Raw genomic sequence first — 18688 nt, 5'->3', positions numbered from 1 at the left:
CCGTACACAGTACATTTTTTATGTAGGCTACTTATATTTCATGCTTTTATTTTTCTAAAGAATCAATATGTGGTCAGTTTCAAAATGACGAGCTATGGAGTGAGGATAAGTGGCTTGAAAAAAAAATGTGGTGTTTTGTTTTGTTTTTATATCGAAGCGTCCTTTTCTCTATCCTGGACTTCCAGTGTGTAAAATGAAACGGATTAATTTGTTGAAACAGTAAATACACTTTACAATAACGCTGGCTAAATGAGCGGAGTCGTATGAAAAGCTTGCAGTTCCATTTTCTTTTATGAGCGAGAAAGATCCGCTTGCCCCCGCCCTCCCGAGGCTAACAGCGCCCGAACTAGGAGAAAACACGCCATTTTCCATCGACACCAGCAAGGAAGTACCTCGCGTTCGAAGAAGCCCAGACCCCAGCAAACCTCTTAGTAACATCGATAAGGTACGGATCTTTGTTTTAGAGTGTTAACTAAGATTCTAGCTTAGCAACACGCGTTGTACTGCTCCGGTGAGTTGGTGAGAATGTGAACCATTTTTAAGATTTTCTGTTGCCGGAGGACGAGGCCTTGAAAAAGGCGACGGCCATTTTAGCTCGCTCGAGCTAGCCTTTAGCTTCGAGGAGACGAAACAATACCGTCGGCGGGAAAAAAAAAACCTGCCGTTTTATGTATGCAATATATTTTAATGAATGCGGTGGAGCAGAGCTAATTGGTATAACAAATATCTGAAACGTTACCCATTGATGTTTTGTTTGCTGGGAGACAGTTGGAACAATGGCTTTGTAAGCTAAGGCTAATAGCTTCCCCCCCCCACCCCACCCGACCCGAACCCTTCCTTCCCCTCTCTGAACATGTCTTTATTTGACAAGAAATAAGATCGTAAATGCGATTATCAATTTATACAAACAAATTTGCAACTAACGTCGAACAAGCCAAACATCAGTGCTTTATCTAATCGATGGACTTTTGACTGATTCGAATGTTGCAGTCAATTGAAAATGTTCCACTTTGAGTAATTTACCTTGTCTGTAATGTTTAGATTAATTCTCTTAACACAACCGGCTGTAGATTTAACAAGGTTGCAAACACTACTTCAACCAGTACAATGATCTCGAACATAATTGCTTCCTTAAATGTTAAACTTGTTTTTCCCAGTCTACAGATCCCAGTCATGCACCGCGAATGTCCACTTGACTGCAAGGTCTACGTTGGAAATCTGGGCAACAACGGAAACAAGACCGAGTTAGAAAGGTCGTTTAGTTACTACGGGCCTCTCCGCAGTGTGTGGGTGGCGCGGAACCCCCCAGGGTTCGCCTTTGTAGAATTTGAAGACCCCAGAGATGCTACTGATGCCGTGCGAGAGCTTGATGGGAGGTAAGACGTGAGAACAACTGTGTGTGGGTGACACAGTTGCAATGATGTTGTGGAGACAATTTTTCACCTCCTATGTGTTGTTTTTCCTCTGTCTAGAACTCTATGTGGTTGCCGTGTGCGAGTAGAGCTGTCCAATGGGGAGAAACGCAGTCGCACCCGCGGCGCACCGCCATCGTGGAGCAGGCGCCCCCGAGACCGAGATGATTACAGGCGGCGTAGTCCACCGGCAAGGCGAAGGTGACTTACAAAATGTTTCTGACATTGGTTGACCCTAGTTTACGTTTTATAATACAATCCCGGCGATTGCTCGGATCACTTTCATTCACAGTATACTTCCTGGCAGTATTGTTTCCAAATTGGGGTTAGTTGTTGTCTTTTTTTATGCATTCTTACCTCGTTCTATGTGTAAGGATCGTGCTATCGATGTCATTGGCACTGTAACTTTATTGGGACAATTTAAATGGCTTAATATTTGGTTGGTTGGTTCTGTTACATTGTTGTAGTCCTTGCAAAGTGATTAGACTGCATACTGTATGGTTTTGTACTTGGACCCATCTCATTTGTCGTTCTTAAGATACAGAAAATATGGTTCCGGTTTTTGCTGGGTAATATTTATACAGTACAGTGGAAACGAGAGTTTGATTTTACAAAAAAAAAAGATTTATTGAGACTAATTGTAGTTCTGTCGTACAGAAAACAGTGTGGAGTAAATAAATCACTAATGAAGTGATAAAAGAACATTAAATATCACAGTTAATTCATTGAAGAAATCAAGTAAAAATATGGTTAAAAAAAGGGACAAACTTGCAACAATAAAAATGGTTTGAAGACAATCTTGGGAAAAACTGAGGCATGTGAAAGCATTCTATTGAATATTTGATCTATTGAAATCTTGTTTTTTTTTTGTCCTTTGCGTCAACCAACTCTGAGATTTTTAGTTGCAAAAGTACTGATGGGAACACGATAACTCACCAATGGAATCATACATGTTTTTAAATTTAAAATAAAATAAATTTGAATTTACTTATTTTCATATTGCTAACCAGGGTGGCATCAGCCTCACACTTCTGAGGATCGGTGTTCAAATCCCAGCCCCCACCGTGCAGTCCGCATGTTCGCGCTGTGTTTTGGGGGGGTTTTCTCCCTCATCCCTAAAACATGCAGGTGTAGGTTAATAGACCGTCGGTGTGAATGTGAGTGCGAATGATTATGTGCCTTGCGACTGGCTGGCGACCACTTCAGGGTGTACCTTGACAAGCTGGGATAGCCTGCCAGCATGGCTACGGCCCTTGTGAGGATGAGCGGCGATTGACAGAAGGCTAATCACTTTGCAGGGACGACACAGGCTAACAGTTTTCTATTTTAATTCTGGATTGTAAGCTTTCAGCGCCAAGTCTACAATTGACTGTAGGCTTCCACATTGACTAAACGACACAAAGTCCAGCAAAAGTAGTTTTAAAAGTGGGAGGGTTGAGAGTGCCAAATGTGATGCTTTTCCTTTTTGTTTGAGGATGCTTTTTATTTTCCATAAATATTAATAAGAATGAAACCCGTTGCAGAGCCACCACCATGCCTCTTCTCACCACCCTCAGAGTCAATCAACTAGTCCTCTTTCAGCATCATGTGACTGCTGACCACCGTGCCTCAATCAGCTTGACTGGTGCTGTCACATGACCCGGCAGGCACGGGCCAGTCGTCAGGTTGCACCAGGCCATTGGTTCCTCATCATGCTCTTCTCAACCACCTCCTCCTTCAACCTTAACCCAAACGGCAGCGGCCCACCTCACATTCCAATCGGCGTTTCGCGTTTCCAAATGTCGACAAGCTACCAGCGGCAGCCTTCGGCTAACCGATTAAAGCAGGAAAAAAGCCGCAGCCAGCCCCCTCCCCCCACACACCTGCCTGCCACCTTTATCACCTCGCAGCATCTGGCCAGGCCTATTCTGCCAATTCTTCCCACCCGGCCGACAGTCTGCCTCCCTTTCGTCATATCTAGCTTGTTGAAAACCAAAAATACTAGTAAGTTTTCCTGCTTCATTCAGTACACTGATAACAGTTTTCAAAGTGAAGCGACAGCTGGTTTACAAAGGTTGTTCTTTCTTTTTTTTTTTTTTTCCTTCTTTTTTTTTTTTTTCACATTTTGCTTCTGTCTTTATGTCCTTACCCGTTACTCTTAGTTCTCGTTTCCAAAGGTGAATGGTCCACCACCGCCAAATATCTGGGACTTGTCCAGAGATTCTGATTTAGAAGTTACGTATGGGAGTTTTGAGCGTAGTTGGTTAAAAAAAATCGTACCCAAAGCCTGTTAGCTCGTCTATTCACTTGTATTTCCACATGTTGTCTTGGTGAACAAGCAGTGGACCGCTAAGATGTTAATCCTACAAAGTGTCGGTCCACAGTGTAGGGTTCCATCTTCACATAGGGACAGTCGGTGTTAGTCGGCTCATCTTGAGGCTCGGCCTTCATAACGTAGTTTTTGAATGGACCCTCTACTGTGGGGTAGGTGAGAAGTTCTGGGGTCTATTGGCGCACGCCTGATGTTAGTGGTTTATATAGTTTCAAAACAATTTTTATTTTTTTATTTGTTTTTTGTTTTTTTGTGCAGTTCTGATGGGGACCCACAAACTAACATGAGTTGTGTGTGTGAAGGTCTAACCGCGACGCATGCATCAGTTGCTGTTCTTAACATCTTGCCATTTTCTTCACACAGATCTCCACGTAGGAGGAGCTTCAGTCGTAGCCGCAGCAGGTACGTAAACGTCGACGTGATCGTTGATGGTGAATGTTATCGATACGTTTTTTTTCTTACATCTTTGGCCCGTCATACAGTGAGTCACGCGGTCTAATCCGGCAGAACTTGATTATATATACCGTAATTCCCGGCCTCCGGAGCGCACCTGGTTATAAGCCTCACCGAGTACATTTGTAAAGGAAATACCATTTGGTACACGGTTGTGTAAAAGCCGCAAGTGCCCACATTGAAACCCGAAGATATTTACAAAGAAAGACGGTAAACGGAGAGTTTAACGCTAGCGCCGCACTAACAGGGCCAGTTAAAAAATAAATAAATAAATAACAGACACTGCAGTAACACGCTACCTCAGCACCAACAGGGCTGGACTGGTAAAAGTCACTTCCTCGGCACATATATTCCACCAGTCTCACTCTTACCTTTTCCGCTCGGGTGCCCCCTTGCGGCCTTTAGAAAAAACGCACAAATTAGCCGCATTAACTGCAAGGTTGGAAGCGTGTGGAAAAAAGTCGCGGTTTATAGGCCGGAAATTGAGTGGGGTGATCGATCAGTCACTGCCAGCAGCCTCCCAAAATATTTGCTCTTCTCACCACTTTCCTCTTATTTTATTTTTTGGGTCATCCACTTTTTCGTTGACAATTGAGACACGTTTTTTTTTTGTGGTCCAATAAATACTAGAGTACAATAGTATTGTGTGTGTGCAGCCTTAAAAACAGATATGTAGTCGCAGTTTTTAAGTTGCTGTGTGACGATCTGAGCGCTCCCCCGTGCTGAAAAGTCTCCTTGTGATTAATGCGCATGCGTTCCTAACAGGGGGAACTCTGGGTACGTAGCAGACGCTGACTGGGAAATCCCCCGGTCTCATAGTTCCCCTTCTTCTACATAGAGGGAGCTAACATACGTTATAGCCTAACCTTACCTTAAAACAAAAGTTGATAAAAAAGATAAGACACACATACTTGCGTTTGCTGTGTTACGTGTGAATTTAGACTCACGTCCCCATTTTTCAAACGAGCAAAATGCCTTAACCTTACAAGATATTTGTAGAGTTCATGGAACATTTTGTTTTTCCTTTTCTGGCCACCTTTACACAGGTCTTTCTCTAGAGACAGGAGGAGGGAACGTTCCCTCTCCCGGGACAGGAACCACAAACCTTCAAGGTCCTTCTCCCGGTCAAGGAGGTACAAAACCTTTTTCATCTTTTAGCCGCATAAACGCTATTAAGATTTTCGGTCGCCGTGTGACTGAATCGCTAACTTGTCGCTTTTTGTTTTTCCAAACAGTCGTTCCAGGTCAAATGACAGAAAATAAGAGGAACAGGAAGAGAGATGACGAAAACAAGTTATACTGTACTATGTTGTTTTCACATGATGGACATTGGTTTTGTTTTGTTTTTTTTTTTTAATCTGTCAGGTTTTAGTCACTTTTTTTTTTTTTTTTTTTTGGATGTTGTTGTGGTTGTTTCACATTTATTTGGGTGCGATTCCTCATCCAAGTCCTGAAAAGGTTGCGCCACCTCGCATTCGACCAGTTATCACGCAGCCACTCGTTCTTTATTTTTCAGTTTTTATAAATGCATACGTGTAGCTTGACCCATAGTGAGAGTTCATTTTTCATTGTGTATATTTGATTTTTAAGAATGTGGAAAAAAAAAATGATTAATTACAAGGAGCATCCTAATTGTGATTTGAAAAGCGTCGACCGTGCCACTTTTTCATCATGGATTCCGTCGGTGGATGTTTTGGTTTACGAGGAAGACGTTTGATGTATCTGGAGACCGAAATCATTTTTCATTTTCTGTGCTTTGATACAATGAAATTCTCTCAATTAAAAATACCCGTTGTTTAAAACGTTTATACTTCTCCCCCGACCCTCACACCTCTTAGCTTGATTTGAATACTGTGATAGTATTTCCGCAAATGGACGCAGTCCCGCTGGCAGGTGCCTGAAATCGATCCTTCAGGTCGGGAAAAACCTCAATTTTTACTGCAGATATTCATATCTTCTCAGATGCTAATCAAAACTATGTAGTAGATTATGTTAAAATAATGAGTAACACCACCGTAGCTGTGATCACATTGCTCAATTCAAAGCGATTCTGGACGACTACACGATTTACACGCCTCAGATTTTGCTGTTTTGATGCATTTTGTACACGATAACCCTTTGTAGCCCTTGTTTCAAAATTCAGCATCATAAGACAATCGTTATAGACTAAATATTTATATCACAAAGCTGTATTTACTCAAAATTGACCGTGGATTTTGGTGGGTTTTTGGGGAGCGTATTTGTGGAAATAAGTGACCCTTTTATTCCCCAGTAGAGGGCGCTGTTTGCAATGAAGCGACTTCAGCCAAACTACAGGAAGCGTAGCACTTCAAATTTGGTGAGTATTTTGGCTATTTCACGAGATGTAGCCTGAAATATTAATTGTATAATTTCAACCCACAAATGCTCACATACAATGTGGTCAATAATCCATCTTAGAGTTTTATATTCTCCGTGTGCCTCCCTATAACCTGCAATTATGTTATCTATCCATTGCTAAAAATTATATATATATACCAACTATGCTGCACTACATGTAAGAGTTCTGTTCATTGGGGACCGAACCCAGAACCTCAGAACTGTGCACGTTGTACACTATTGTGTAGATTGTTTACACAATGGCGGTTGCCTGTGTGTGGGTTTTAACCCTTTCCACATTGAAAGATAAGACATCCAAATAATGGTGTCCTAGTGCGGCCGATAAAGACCACTACTACATGTCTGGACTTTTGGAATCGCGAACTTAACTCGTTCGAGGCACGAGCCATTTTCAGCCTACGTATCTGCTCAAATATAGAAAATGCATCAGATATCAAAAGTCCACACACCTCTGTCCAAATGCCAAGTGTGACCAAAGTGAGTCATTTTGGAACTTTTCACACCATTAATGTGACCTATAATCTATGAAACACAATTGTTTAAAAAAAAAATGCGTTGTTGAAAAAGTGTGCACACCCTCTTGGCGATTAACTGGTGATGTGTGTTAGGGTTAGAATTACCCAATCAAACTCATCTTAAGTGGGAGTTGGTACACACCCGCCACCGTTTAAAATGCATCTGGTTAACCTCAAATAAAATTGGAATGTTTGAGTACCGGCAGGCTTTTCGTAACATTATTGTAGTCCCTCCCGTGAGGATAAGCGGCTAAGAAAATGGATGGATGGATATTGTGGTCCCTTGGAGAGCAGGAACCTCAATATTTAAAGTTCTCAAGTCAGAAGAAGGGTTCAAAAATATTTCCAAGTCTTTTAAAAATACAGTGGAACACAGTGTAGGCCCCCACAGCAACATTAGCAATTATTAATATGAGGAATTTATTATCAGATTAGCAGTAGATATTGATGATTTTCTTGCTTCTGAATATATTGTACCTCAACGAGCTCAGCCATAATTCAACACAGTCATAAATTGCAAGTGTGTCCAATAGTTTTAAAAATATACTCATTGTGCGTTTTCATGAGATCTAAGCATTTTTTTATTTTTGTTATTGTTTTAAAGATACGGTGGCTTCAATGTCTAGACTAAGCCAAATCAAGAGCTCTCATGCATTGGTTTTGTAATATTTTTTTCTTCATATATTAAGCAGACTATGGACTACAGATTTACAATATATTCCAGCAAATAATTTGTAGTTGAATTTTTCCTCCGTATATGATGTGCATGACAATGAAGTGTCCGTTCACCAATATTCAGAAATTCCTTCTTTGGGCTCATGTGTTCCGAAACGGCGCTTCCCATATCGCCGGCTCGCGATCCCACTTATCCAATGGTCTTTTTTTCGGTCCCACCCCGCGTCGTCCCCACGGCTGGTATGTTCACGCATACATCCCACGTGAAGTGCCGTCAAATACGCGCAAACGCGGGGCCGGCCCTGAAAAATTGCGCGCGCTTTTCCGCCGACTTGCGCAAAGTATCCCATGTCTGGCTTCAGCGTTAGTGACGTCACTGTGGGCCGTCTGACTCGCGGGTCTCCATTGCGGGGGGGGGGCCTCGAGGAACTCGCGGCGGGAATCCACTCAGTTACTGAAGGTATATCATCCACCTCCACGCTGTTATGTAACTTTCACAGTCCGTGATGGGTGTCACGTGACGCCCACGTAGAAACCATACTGTTCATCAGAAAGTCAGCGTTGTTTTTTTTTTATTTTATTTTTTTAAATCCAAGATTCTCCAACCCCTCATCACACAAGATAAATATATAAATAAATCGTTTCCCCCAAATTAAATTAATTAAATAATAAGATTATTATAATTTCATAAATAATAAACTAAATCCATCCGTCCATTTTCTTACTCACTTATCCCCATGAGGGTCACGAGGAATGCTGGAGCCTATCCCAGCTGTCCACGGGCAGGAGGCGGGCGGGCGGGGGACACCCTGAACTGGTCGCCAGCCAATCGCAGGGCACATCGAGACAAACAGTCGGACTCACAATCACACCTATGGGCAATTTAGAGTGTCCAATTAACGTTGCATGTTTTTGGGATGTGGGAGGAAACCGGAGTGCCCACCCGGAGGAAACTCACGCAGGCACACCCCCCGTGTGGAGTCTTCATGTTCTCCCCGCGCCTGGATGGATTTTCTCCGGGTGCTCCGTTTTCCTCCCACATCTCCAAAAACATGCAACATTAATTGGACACTCTAAATTGCCCCTAGGTGCGATTGTGAGTGCGCTGTTTGTCTTTTTGTGCCCTGGCGACCAGTTCAGGGCGTACCCCGCCCCCTCCCCGTTGAAACCCGGGATAGGCTCCGGCACTCCCCGCGACCCTCGTGAGGATGAGCGGATAAGAAAATGGATGGATGGATGAATGGACATTTAAGGGTGCTGTTGATACGTTTTTGTTCAAAATTAAGAAAAGTTATCAAAATGTAATGAGACACATTACTTTGCAAAAGTCATTGAAATAGTTGCATTACATATTTTTAACAGTGTAACTTGGACCGGTAGGCAAGAAAAACATGTTCCATTTTGCACCGCATTCACACGTCGGAGAGAAAGAACCGAAACACGCACGGCACATTCTGGGCCTCTCTTGTCCTGGAATTTCCAAGAACCGAGCGGGCCAAGTGTCACGTTCGCTCATGTGTTTACGGGACTCGGTCCACGTGCCGCAGCCGTCTGGCCGCGCCCCCTTGGACAAGAAACCCCGCCCACCGGAGTTTATAAAAAGCCTCCTGCTTGGCCCACCGACACTAAGAGCGAAAAGTTAAAGACGACGTCGAGTTTCCTTCGCGACATTTTGGCATCTTTTTTTCTGGTTTTCGAGGCTGACGCCGAAAGACCTCGACCGGCACGCAACGAGACTTACAACCAGACCACTGAGAATGTGAGTAAAGTGATTCCAAGTGCTTTTTAGATAGAAATAGCAAGTTGAATTGAGTGCTGTCTAAAGTGTGCCCATTTTGCAAAACCGATATGGATAACTTCCACTGTGTTTAAGTGACTATTTATTATCCTCTACTTTCTGAATTTAATTTGTCACACAAATATAGAAGCAAAGACTTTTGCGCCACTGTTGTCGCTGGATAAAATGAGTTCATAGCCCGCCGACACGAGTTTTGGCCTCACGTGTACCGGCGTAGTAAGTGGGCGGAGCTTCCCTCTCCCGCCGCAGCCTTGAATCACTGTCCCGCCCATCCAGCGATCCCCCTTGCGTCATTTCCTCTTCGAGTTATTTAAAAAAAATAATAACGCTTGTTAAAAATGTGAAATTACACCCGGATCGGTGTGGAATATGCTAAATATTCAATACAAAATGTGTATTTTTAAATTAAAAAAAATAATAACGTAAGTCGAATAACTGAAATCACGTCAAGAGTTCGGTAGAAAAGTGGGTGGGGTCTAGCAGTTGGATTTATGACTGCCAAAAGTCAACTTTTCACAGTCATCGGAATTTTCAATAATTTTCTTGATTTGCGTTTGATGCCACTTGTGCTTCTCAGCATTATTGGCAGGCTAATGTATATTTGTCTTGGTTCTGATTACCTTGTTGCTCGACCTGGCGTACGGGGACACTTCGAATTGGCTGCAAAACTTTTTCAGACGTCTTAAAAAACGGTGCCCGGGTTAATTAGTTTATGTTTTATGATTTTAAGGTAACTTGAAACGGTTTAAAATGCGCTGCAATGCAATATTTCGATGTGAATTCCTGAAAAGTAAAAAAATGACAAGGCACCGGTTTGATTTGGCTCCATCGTGTGGCCAGATTGTATAGTGCAAATGATTTACAATTATACTTGGGAAATATGTAATAAAATCCAAAAGTCAAACTCATTACCATCTCATCGGCAAAAAAAAAAAAAACACTTTTCACTTTTTATGACCCCACCTATTTTTTTTTTATGTTTAATTAATTAGCCTGCACGCTCCACAGTCCTGGGGTTCTGAGTTTGAATCTCGACTGCAGTGTTTCCTCCAACATTCTCCAAAAATATGCATGTTAGGTTCATTTAAGTTTTTTTTTTTTTATTTTTTTTATTCTCTTAGGACCTGCCCCACCTTTCCTGGATGGGTGTAATGACTCATTATTCTAGTCTATTCCTTCCTGTGTAGCTTTGAGGTTAAAAGTACCATGACAGTACTCGCCGCCCCCCCCCCCCCACGAATGTTTTATCGTGATCATCACGATATTGCTTTATTCGCCCAATTTGCTTGTCACTCCCTAGCCCTGATACCCCCCCCCCCCACCGCGTCTGATCCCCACCAATGGACCGTTCCACTCCCTTTAAGGCAGACCTTAAAGCGCCCCCTAGCGGCCGTTCCGGCTTCTGCCCAAAGGACTTGTCCTCACATATCCCGAGCGGGACCTTGTCCGGGCATGTAGCAGTCACGTTCCCGTGGGAGGGGCGCAGACCTGTGAGTCACTCTCACTCTCTTATAAATAGACTGTCAGTAGCAGCAGTCGCAGAGTCACTTTTTTGCTCCGAAGGAGGAAACTTTGTAACCATGGTAAGACAGCTTCATTTTTTTTTATACTCGGGGCAGGTTACTAACTCGCTTGGTATTGGATTTACAAAAAAAATAAAATGTGACATGTCATACTTTCGCTATCTCAGACAAGTCACGGGGATTAATTACTTTTTTGTTTTTCACAATTTCTGCTTTCATCTGTGGTACCGTGAAAATCGATTTTGGAACGAAAATCGGTACTCGAACGCCCCCGACAAAACATAACCGAAGACATTTTATACAGTAGTTGACAGTTTTGCATTGCTTTTTTTTCTTGTGAACTTTTAATAATGCTCATGCATTTCTGCATTTTTGTTTTGTTTCAAAGATTTCGTTAACTTGAGTTATGAGTTAATGTTTTTGTGTTACTTTTTGTAAAAAAAAATGTTTTTTTAAACTCTCATTATTGCTTCTTTAAAGTTATTCTGCGCTTTTGTTAATAAAAAAAAGAGTTTAGCCTACTCTACCACTAAAGCATACATCCATCCATTTTCCTTTGCCGCTTATCCTCACAAGGGTCACGTGAGTGTTGGAGTCTATCCCAGCTATCAGGGGGCGGGGTACACCCTGAACTGGTTACCAGCCAATCGGAGCGCACTCACAATCACACCTAGGGGCAATTTAGAGTCTCCAATTAATGTTGCAAGTTTTTGGGAGGTGGGAGGAAACCGGAGTACCCGGAGAAAATCCACGCAGGCACGGGGAGAACATGCAGACTCCACACGGGCGGGGCCGGGATCGAATCCGAGTCCTCAAAATTGTGAGACCAAAGCTTTACCAGCTGAATCACCGTCCTGCCCTAAAGCATACATTTTAAGCAAAAAATAAATACATTTTTAAATGATTTTACCCTATAAAGTATTTAAACTATACATGTATTTCTACTATGCAGTTTATTATCAGGAAAATCTTTTAGAAATGCTTTAAAAAACTTGTTTTTTTAGGCTCGGAACACATTATTTCTTTTTCCATTCATTGTAGTGGGAAACATCGATTGGGTTTTCGAACAAATCACTTCTCGAACCGTTTTCCGGAACGGACTGCGGTCGAGGACCGAGGCTGTACTGCATTTTCCTTTATTTATTTATTTTTTGCATGATACTTCCTGGTGATTGAATAGTAACGGAACATTTTATGGCATTATCACCCAAATTAAATAACAATAATATATAATAATAATAATTCATGTCAATCCTATTCAAGTAAAACAAATGTTGCCACATTTACGAATTATAATTGAAAGTAAAAGTTTCATACAAATGTCACTTTTTTTTTTTTTTTTTTTTTTTTTTTTTAGTGTAGAATGATGGCGAGCGTCAAGCGGATCCCGAGCCCCCCGGGGAAGGGCCCCACCCGGCGGAGCCTGTTCGGCCCAGTGGACAGGGAGCAGCTGCGGGCGGACTGCCAGGCCGCCCTGAGGAAAGACCTGGAGGAAGCGTCCCGCCGCTGGAGCTTCGACTTCCTGTCCGACCGGCCTCTGGCCCACGGAGATTTCCAGTGGGAGGGGGTCCCCGGCGCCAAGGTGCCGGCGCTCTACAGGCCCCGTACGCTGGGGAGGGCGAGCGCTCCGAGGGCGACGGAGGCCGCGGTCAGCCCCAAGAAGGTCAGGGCGGAACCGCCGGAGTGCGAGAAGGAGAACATCCCGGAAAAGGACTCCGACAGATGTCCTTTGAACGTGGAGAGAACGCCGAGGAAGAAGGAGAGCGGCGGGATCAAGAGGAAACAAACCAACATTACGGGTAAACATTCGACGCGTGGCTTCCTCTCCAATAATTCATCGTCCATCGTTGTGCAAATGTGTAATTACGTCGGTTCGTAGACGCTCACGTGCAAGACTTGAGCCCGTTTGAACTCGGTTCCGAACCAAAACATCGGCACATCCCGACGTCGACCCAGGTGAAACCTTCCTAAATGTTCTCCTCCGTCTCTCCCAACAGATTTCTATCAGTCGAAAAGAAGAGTCGTGGGGATGCCGCTTACATCCAGCAAGTGATTTTTCGGTCCATCGGTGCAGCATTCCACAGAGACTGACAATATTCCAACAGAACCTCACAAAAACGCTCAGGAAAGCCAAGTCGGGCCCGGACTGCACATTTTGCTCCCAGGGACGCAATACGAGCGACCTCAGCCCGTCGCGTCTTTACGGTTATTTTGGGTGCTGTATTAATTTTTAGCGGGGGGGGGAGGGGGGAGACATTTAATCTGCGGAGGTTACCGCTAATCTTTGCACCGGCGGATTTGTACTCGTTTGGACCACGCGGACGTCCGAGGGTCGGCTGAATTCTTCCTTGCGTGCGGGAGCAGGCGAAGCAGCGGCGCGCGTTTACTTGAAAGGCCGACGCCGCAATCGAGGACGGCCGGAGGACGGAAGCGCCTTCGGTTCCTCTCCGCACAATCCACTTTTTTTTTTTTTTTTTTACTTTGTTCTTGTTTTTCATCATGATGTCACCCGAATATTTTGTGTTCCTTTTTAAGCACTTCGCGCGCGTTCTACTTCATATATCCTGTTGCACAAGTGAAGCGTTCCGACGTCGTCTCCACACGTTGGCTTTGCTCGGGTGAGATGCGACACGAGCGCCGTCGTCTTCCGTTTTCCGCCTTCACGTTTGCCTCTTTTTTTCTCCCTGTGTTTGTGTGCGTAAGCGGCCTGGCTCGAACGTGCTCCGTAGCGGTTAGCGTCTTATTTAAAGAAACGTATCGGAGAGATTTGTAAACTGTTGCGGTGTTGCACGGGCACGTCGTCCGCTGGTCTCATCCGGTCTGAGCGCTCCCCCCCGTGCTGAAAAGTCTCCTTGTGATGAATGCGCATGCGTTGCTAACAGGGGGAACTCTGGGTACGGAGCAGATGCCCCGGTCTCATAGTTCCCCTTCTTCGATATAGAGTTAGCTAACATACGTTATCACCTAATCTTAGAACAAAAGTTGATCCGTAGCGAACTTGAACGCTCGCGTGGAAGGACGGATGGGGATGTTTCAGACTGGCCGGAGGTTCACAAAATATACGCGCATGCGCGTTAAGCACAAGGAGACTTTTCAGCACGGGGGAGCGCTCAGACCGTCGCACCGTCTTTTAGTGGCGGTCCGGCATAACATCACGCTAAGAAACTGTCATTTTGGATATGATGATGATGATGAGGATGAGCGCTAACGCTGACCGCATTTCTCGTTTATTGACGCTCGTGCTCAGGGCCGACGACATAAAGCTACAAATGAAAACTCTATCCTTTATTTATTGCACTGTACCTTTTTTGTCAATTGACTTTTTGTGAAAGAATTCCAAATAATAATTAAAAAAAAGTGAATTTAATATGCGTGTCTTGTTATTTGCAGTGGCTAAAAGGACAAGCCGAAAGGTTTAAAAAAAAAAAAAAGACTACCGTTAAATTGTAGTTGCTGTTAACAAACATGACAAAAGGTGCCCCCCCTCCCCCCCCCAAAAAAAAAAAATTGCCTCAGATTGGAGACCAAATTTTCCATCCATATGTCATCCGCCAGCACGGTGGAACAGCTGGTAAAGCATTGGCCTCACATTTCTGAGGACCCGGGTTCGATTCCCCCCCCCCCCCCCGCCTGTGTGGAGTTTGCATATTCTCCCCGTGCTTGTGTGGGTTTTTTCCGGGTGGGCGCTCTGGTTTCCTCCATTCATTGGCCACTAAATTGCCCCAAGGTGTCATTGTGAGTGTGTCTTTTTGTCTCTATGTCCCCTGGCGACCAGTTCAGGGTGTACCCCGCCTCCTGCCCGTTGACAGCTGGGATAGCCTCCAGCACTCCCCATGACCCTCTTGAGGATAAGCGGCAAAGAAAATGGGTGCTGCCATTATCCAAGCCGCTCATCCTCACGGGGGTTGCAGGAAAGCCGGAGCCTATCCCAGCTAGCTTCGGGCGAAAGGCGGACTACACCCTGAACTGGTCGCCAGTCAGTCGCGGGGCAGATATCGACACCGTCACTGAGCGGGAATCGATCCCGCGCCGCCCGTAACACTATCCGTCGACGCGATGATTTGTTTGTCTGTCTCAATGTGCCTCGTAATTGGTCGGCCCACATCCCCCCTGATGTTAAGCGGGCCGGAACCGGCTCACGGGCTGCAGGTGCCCCACCTGTGTCTTTAAATGGAGTCGTTTTCTCCCGGGCAACGTGGTTCTGAGCGTCACCATGGCAACCCCCCCCCCCCACAGACGAATCCACCGTTTCGCCGCTTTTTTGACGTTTCCGAGCACTCGACCTGATTTCTGTCGGTCCGGCTTCTATTTTAAACGCGGCGCTGTCGTCGCGCTCGTTTTCTGTTCTGTCAGCAAATGTCTGGAGACCAACTCTTTGCAAATAGCGAGCCTTCAAAGGAAGCCTCTCGTAATCTTATGGACATTTGAAATTGTTTATGATTATTATGATGAAATCATTGTCAACGGTGATCAAATATTTGCTGAAATCCAATTTGTTGTGCGGCTCCTTCTGGTGTGCCAGCCGTGGCCGCTGGGGGGCAGTACAATAGGGTCACGCAGTGTCACCAGCTACTTCTCAGGGATCCGACCGTCCATCCAGAATAGTTTTTTTTCATACAGGAAGAAGAATATCTTCCTGAGTATTGCAATATTATCTCTCTCTCTCTCTCTCCACACACGTATATATATATATATATATATATATATGAGTGGCTAAGAAAATCTATCTATCTATCTATCTATCTATCTATCTATCTATCTATCTATCTATCTATCTATCTATCTATCTATCTATCTATCTATCGCTGTGGAGAGCAGCTTTTGGGTCTGAATTCTTTATATAACTATAACTCTTTATATACGTGTGTGTGGGAGGGGGGGGCGGCACGGTGGATTAGCTGGTAAAGAGTTGGCCTCACATTTCTGAGGTCCTGGGTTCGATCCCAGCCCAACCTGTGTGGGGGTTTGCATGTCCCCCCACCGTGCCTGTGTGGGTTTTTTTTTTCTTCTGGGCATTCCGGTTTCCTCCCGCATCCCAAAAAAACCCAAAAACATGCGACATTAATTGGACACTCTAAATTGCCCGTAGGTGTGATTGTGAGTGCGGCTGTTTGTCTCGATGCGCCCTGCGATTGGGTGGCAACTAGTTCAGGGTGTACCCCGCCTCCTGCTTGATGACAGCTGGGATAGGCTCCAGCATTCCCGTGACCCTCGTGAGGATAAGCAGCAAAGAAAATGGATGGATGGGTGGATATGTGTGTGTGTGTGTGTGTTGCTAATGGAGTTTTAACTCCACAACTTTCAATATTTTGTGCTAGCCTGTGACCGCCATCTTCCATCATGTGTTAGCATTAAGCTAGCAGTGGCATTTCCTCAGGTTCCCTGAGACTCATTTTGGATATTTTGAATACCAAATGTGTATTTGTAATTGTTTTTTTTTTTTTTTTTTTTGGGGGGGGGGCAGTACACAGCTTTAAGCGCCATTTTTTTGAAGAAGTAGAATAAGTCAAATTGGTTACAATCCGGCCTGGAGGCAATGAATGAAGAATTTGGCGGACGTGGAAGATACATATTGTTCGGACTTGTACTGCTGGCGCATCATCATTGCCCCCCACCGCACTCCCCCCCCCCCTCGCCACAGGGCCTTCTGTGCTCCCTCCGCCCCTCCCACACCTCCGCTCCACCATCGGCGGCGGTACGCCTGCGCTAAGCTCTCTCCCATCCCCGCCCCCGCCATCATCCGCTCCTTTGCTCCCACCTCCATTACAGGGCAGGACAGGCGCAGCGTTGGCACCGAAAGAGGGGATGGGAGGGGGGGGGAGAGAGAGAGAGAGAGAACCAGATCCGAGCGACGGAGAGGAGGCGAGGATGCTGCAGATGTCGACGGCGTCGACGATGGAGCCGCGTAGGACGAGCTGAGGCGATCGTCTGCCAGGCGTCGGCCGAGGGCGAAGATCGTCCAGGTTGAGCGGGGTGGGGTGGGGGGCGGGGGGCTCAGGGGGGAGGAAGAGGAGGAGGAGGGCCGGGGAGGGGTGGGGGAGGAAAATGGGCCTGGAACGCAAACGGCACAAATTGGATTAAAGCAGTATGGTAACGTTTTTTTGGTCCCCCCCCCCCCCCCATCGTTCGATTCCTCGCCCGCTCGCCCTCATGTCCTCATGTCCTCACCCACCCTCGCTGTGTCCCGGCGGTGCCGGTTTTGTGCCCTCTTGTTTTCACGCCGCGCGTCCACTTCCATCCTCATCGCACGCCCCCTTCTGCTCGCGCCCGTCAAAACCAAAAAGACCAGAGTCGGGTCCGTGGCGGCGTTCTTGTCTCTTTGCGGTCGTGCGCCCGCGTCCAGCTTTCGGCTCTCCGTTACAACGTGATCGTAACCTACTTTCGCGGGGGGGGCTGTTAGCTAATGGCCCCTCAGCGCCGTCACACCGCCACGCCACTCAAACGCCGATAAATCCTCCCAGTTACCCGTCGAGAGAAATTAGAGCATCCGACGTGTTCGGTGTCATGCTTTTGTTGGCAGGCTCTGATGACACTGTTTTGACGTCGGGCGGGCATTAAAGAACGGGCCGTCCGCCAGGCCGCGCGTATTCCCACGCGGGGGGTCAGTCGTCACCTTAAACTCGTTAAAAAACAACTCGATGTGAGCTTGCCGTTTGTTATATTTGCTCAGTGATTAGCGGTGTAGCGCAGCGGAGGATAACAAAGGTTGTAAAACGCCACGGACGGGCAATTGTAATCCCTCTTGAACACAAACGGTGCAGCGACACCTGTCGATTCCGTTCAATCAAAAACTGCACTCCCCACTTATTTAAAACAACAAAAAAGAGGCAGAGAGAGACATAGATAGAGCAGAACCGAGCGACAAGTACACGCAGTACTTCATGTGTCTAGCTGTACAAAAACCACCACGGGAGATAAATAATATAATACTTACATGTGCATATTGTTTATCCTCTAAAAAAAAGGACTAGTACTGCGGCTTACAGAGGATCTGTGACCGTCTCCGTGTCGTGTATCAGTTTCTGTCGGCTTGTCCCGTGAGGGGTCGCCACAGCGTAAAATCTCAGATAAACGCTAATATTTGTTTGGCACAGTTTTTACGCCGGATTTCCTTCCTGACGCAAACCCTCGGGGGGGTGTAGAGGCCCCAGTGAGATACGAACTCCCAACCCTGGTCCACCCACCCCAAAAAAAATGCTCTAACCACTGAGTTACGGGGCCTCTACATCCATGTAGTATATCAGTATCTACCGTAATTCCCGGCGTACGGAGCGCAACTGATTACTAGCCTCACCGAGTACATTTGTAAAGGAAATACCATTCGGTACATACATACGCCGCAACCCACATTCAAACACGAGATATTTACAGAGAAAAATGGTACACGGAAAGACTTTAACGCTAGCGCCATGCTAATGCTAGCAGCGCGCTAAAGATAGCGCTATAACGCTAGCGCCGCACAAGTGCTAACACTAACAGAGCCGGTTCAAATCAAACTTACCGGTAAATATTACTGAGACATGCCAGTGACACAGCAGCAACACGCTAGCACAGCACTAACGCGAGCGCAGCACTAACATTAGCGCAGCGCTAACAGGGCCGGTAAAAGTCACTTCCTCGGC

General features: G+C 45.6%; 2 protein-coding genes across 4 annotated transcripts; both read left to right on the top strand.

The window, feature by feature from the left end:
* Positions 1-285: 285 nt before the first annotated feature.
* srsf3b (serine and arginine rich splicing factor 3b) lies at positions 286-5982 on the top strand. Its single transcript, XM_061832836.1, has 6 exons — positions 286-445; positions 1158-1376; positions 1473-1613; positions 4087-4125; positions 5223-5309; positions 5412-5982. The coding sequence occupies exons 2-6, from the start codon at positions 1174-1176 to the stop codon at positions 5437-5439; spliced, it is 498 nt and encodes a 165-aa protein (XP_061688820.1). The 5' UTR covers positions 286-445; positions 1158-1173; the 3' UTR covers positions 5440-5982.
* A 3364-nt stretch (positions 5983-9346) lies between these two features.
* Positions 9347-13820, top strand: cdkn1a (cyclin dependent kinase inhibitor 1A). 3 transcript variants are annotated; one of them, XM_061833710.1, is made up of 3 exons: positions 9347-9504; positions 12424-12865; positions 13064-13820. In XM_061833710.1, exons 2-3 carry the CDS (start codon positions 12430-12432, stop codon positions 13117-13119), a joined length of 492 nt encoding a protein of 163 aa, XP_061689694.1. In that variant the 5' UTR covers positions 9347-9504; positions 12424-12429; the 3' UTR covers positions 13120-13820. The 3 variants fall into 3 exon arrangements, with proteins under 3 accessions (XP_061689694.1, XP_061689691.1, XP_061689692.1); XM_061833707.1 differs by lacking the exon at positions 9347-9504 and adding an exon at positions 10986-11126; XM_061833708.1 differs by lacking the exon at positions 9347-9504 and adding an exon at positions 11054-11126 and having other exon boundaries at positions 12429-12865.
* Positions 13821-18688: the final 4868 nt, after the last annotated feature.

The sequence above is a fragment of the Syngnathoides biaculeatus genome, chromosome 10 (genome assembly GCF_019802595.1).
Source record: "Syngnathoides biaculeatus isolate LvHL_M chromosome 10, ASM1980259v1, whole genome shotgun sequence".
NCBI classification, from domain to species: domain Eukaryota; kingdom Metazoa; phylum Chordata; class Actinopteri; order Syngnathiformes; family Syngnathidae; genus Syngnathoides; species Syngnathoides biaculeatus.
Note: the sequence above shows the minus strand (reverse complement) of the source record. Positions and strands in the feature narration are given on the sequence as shown.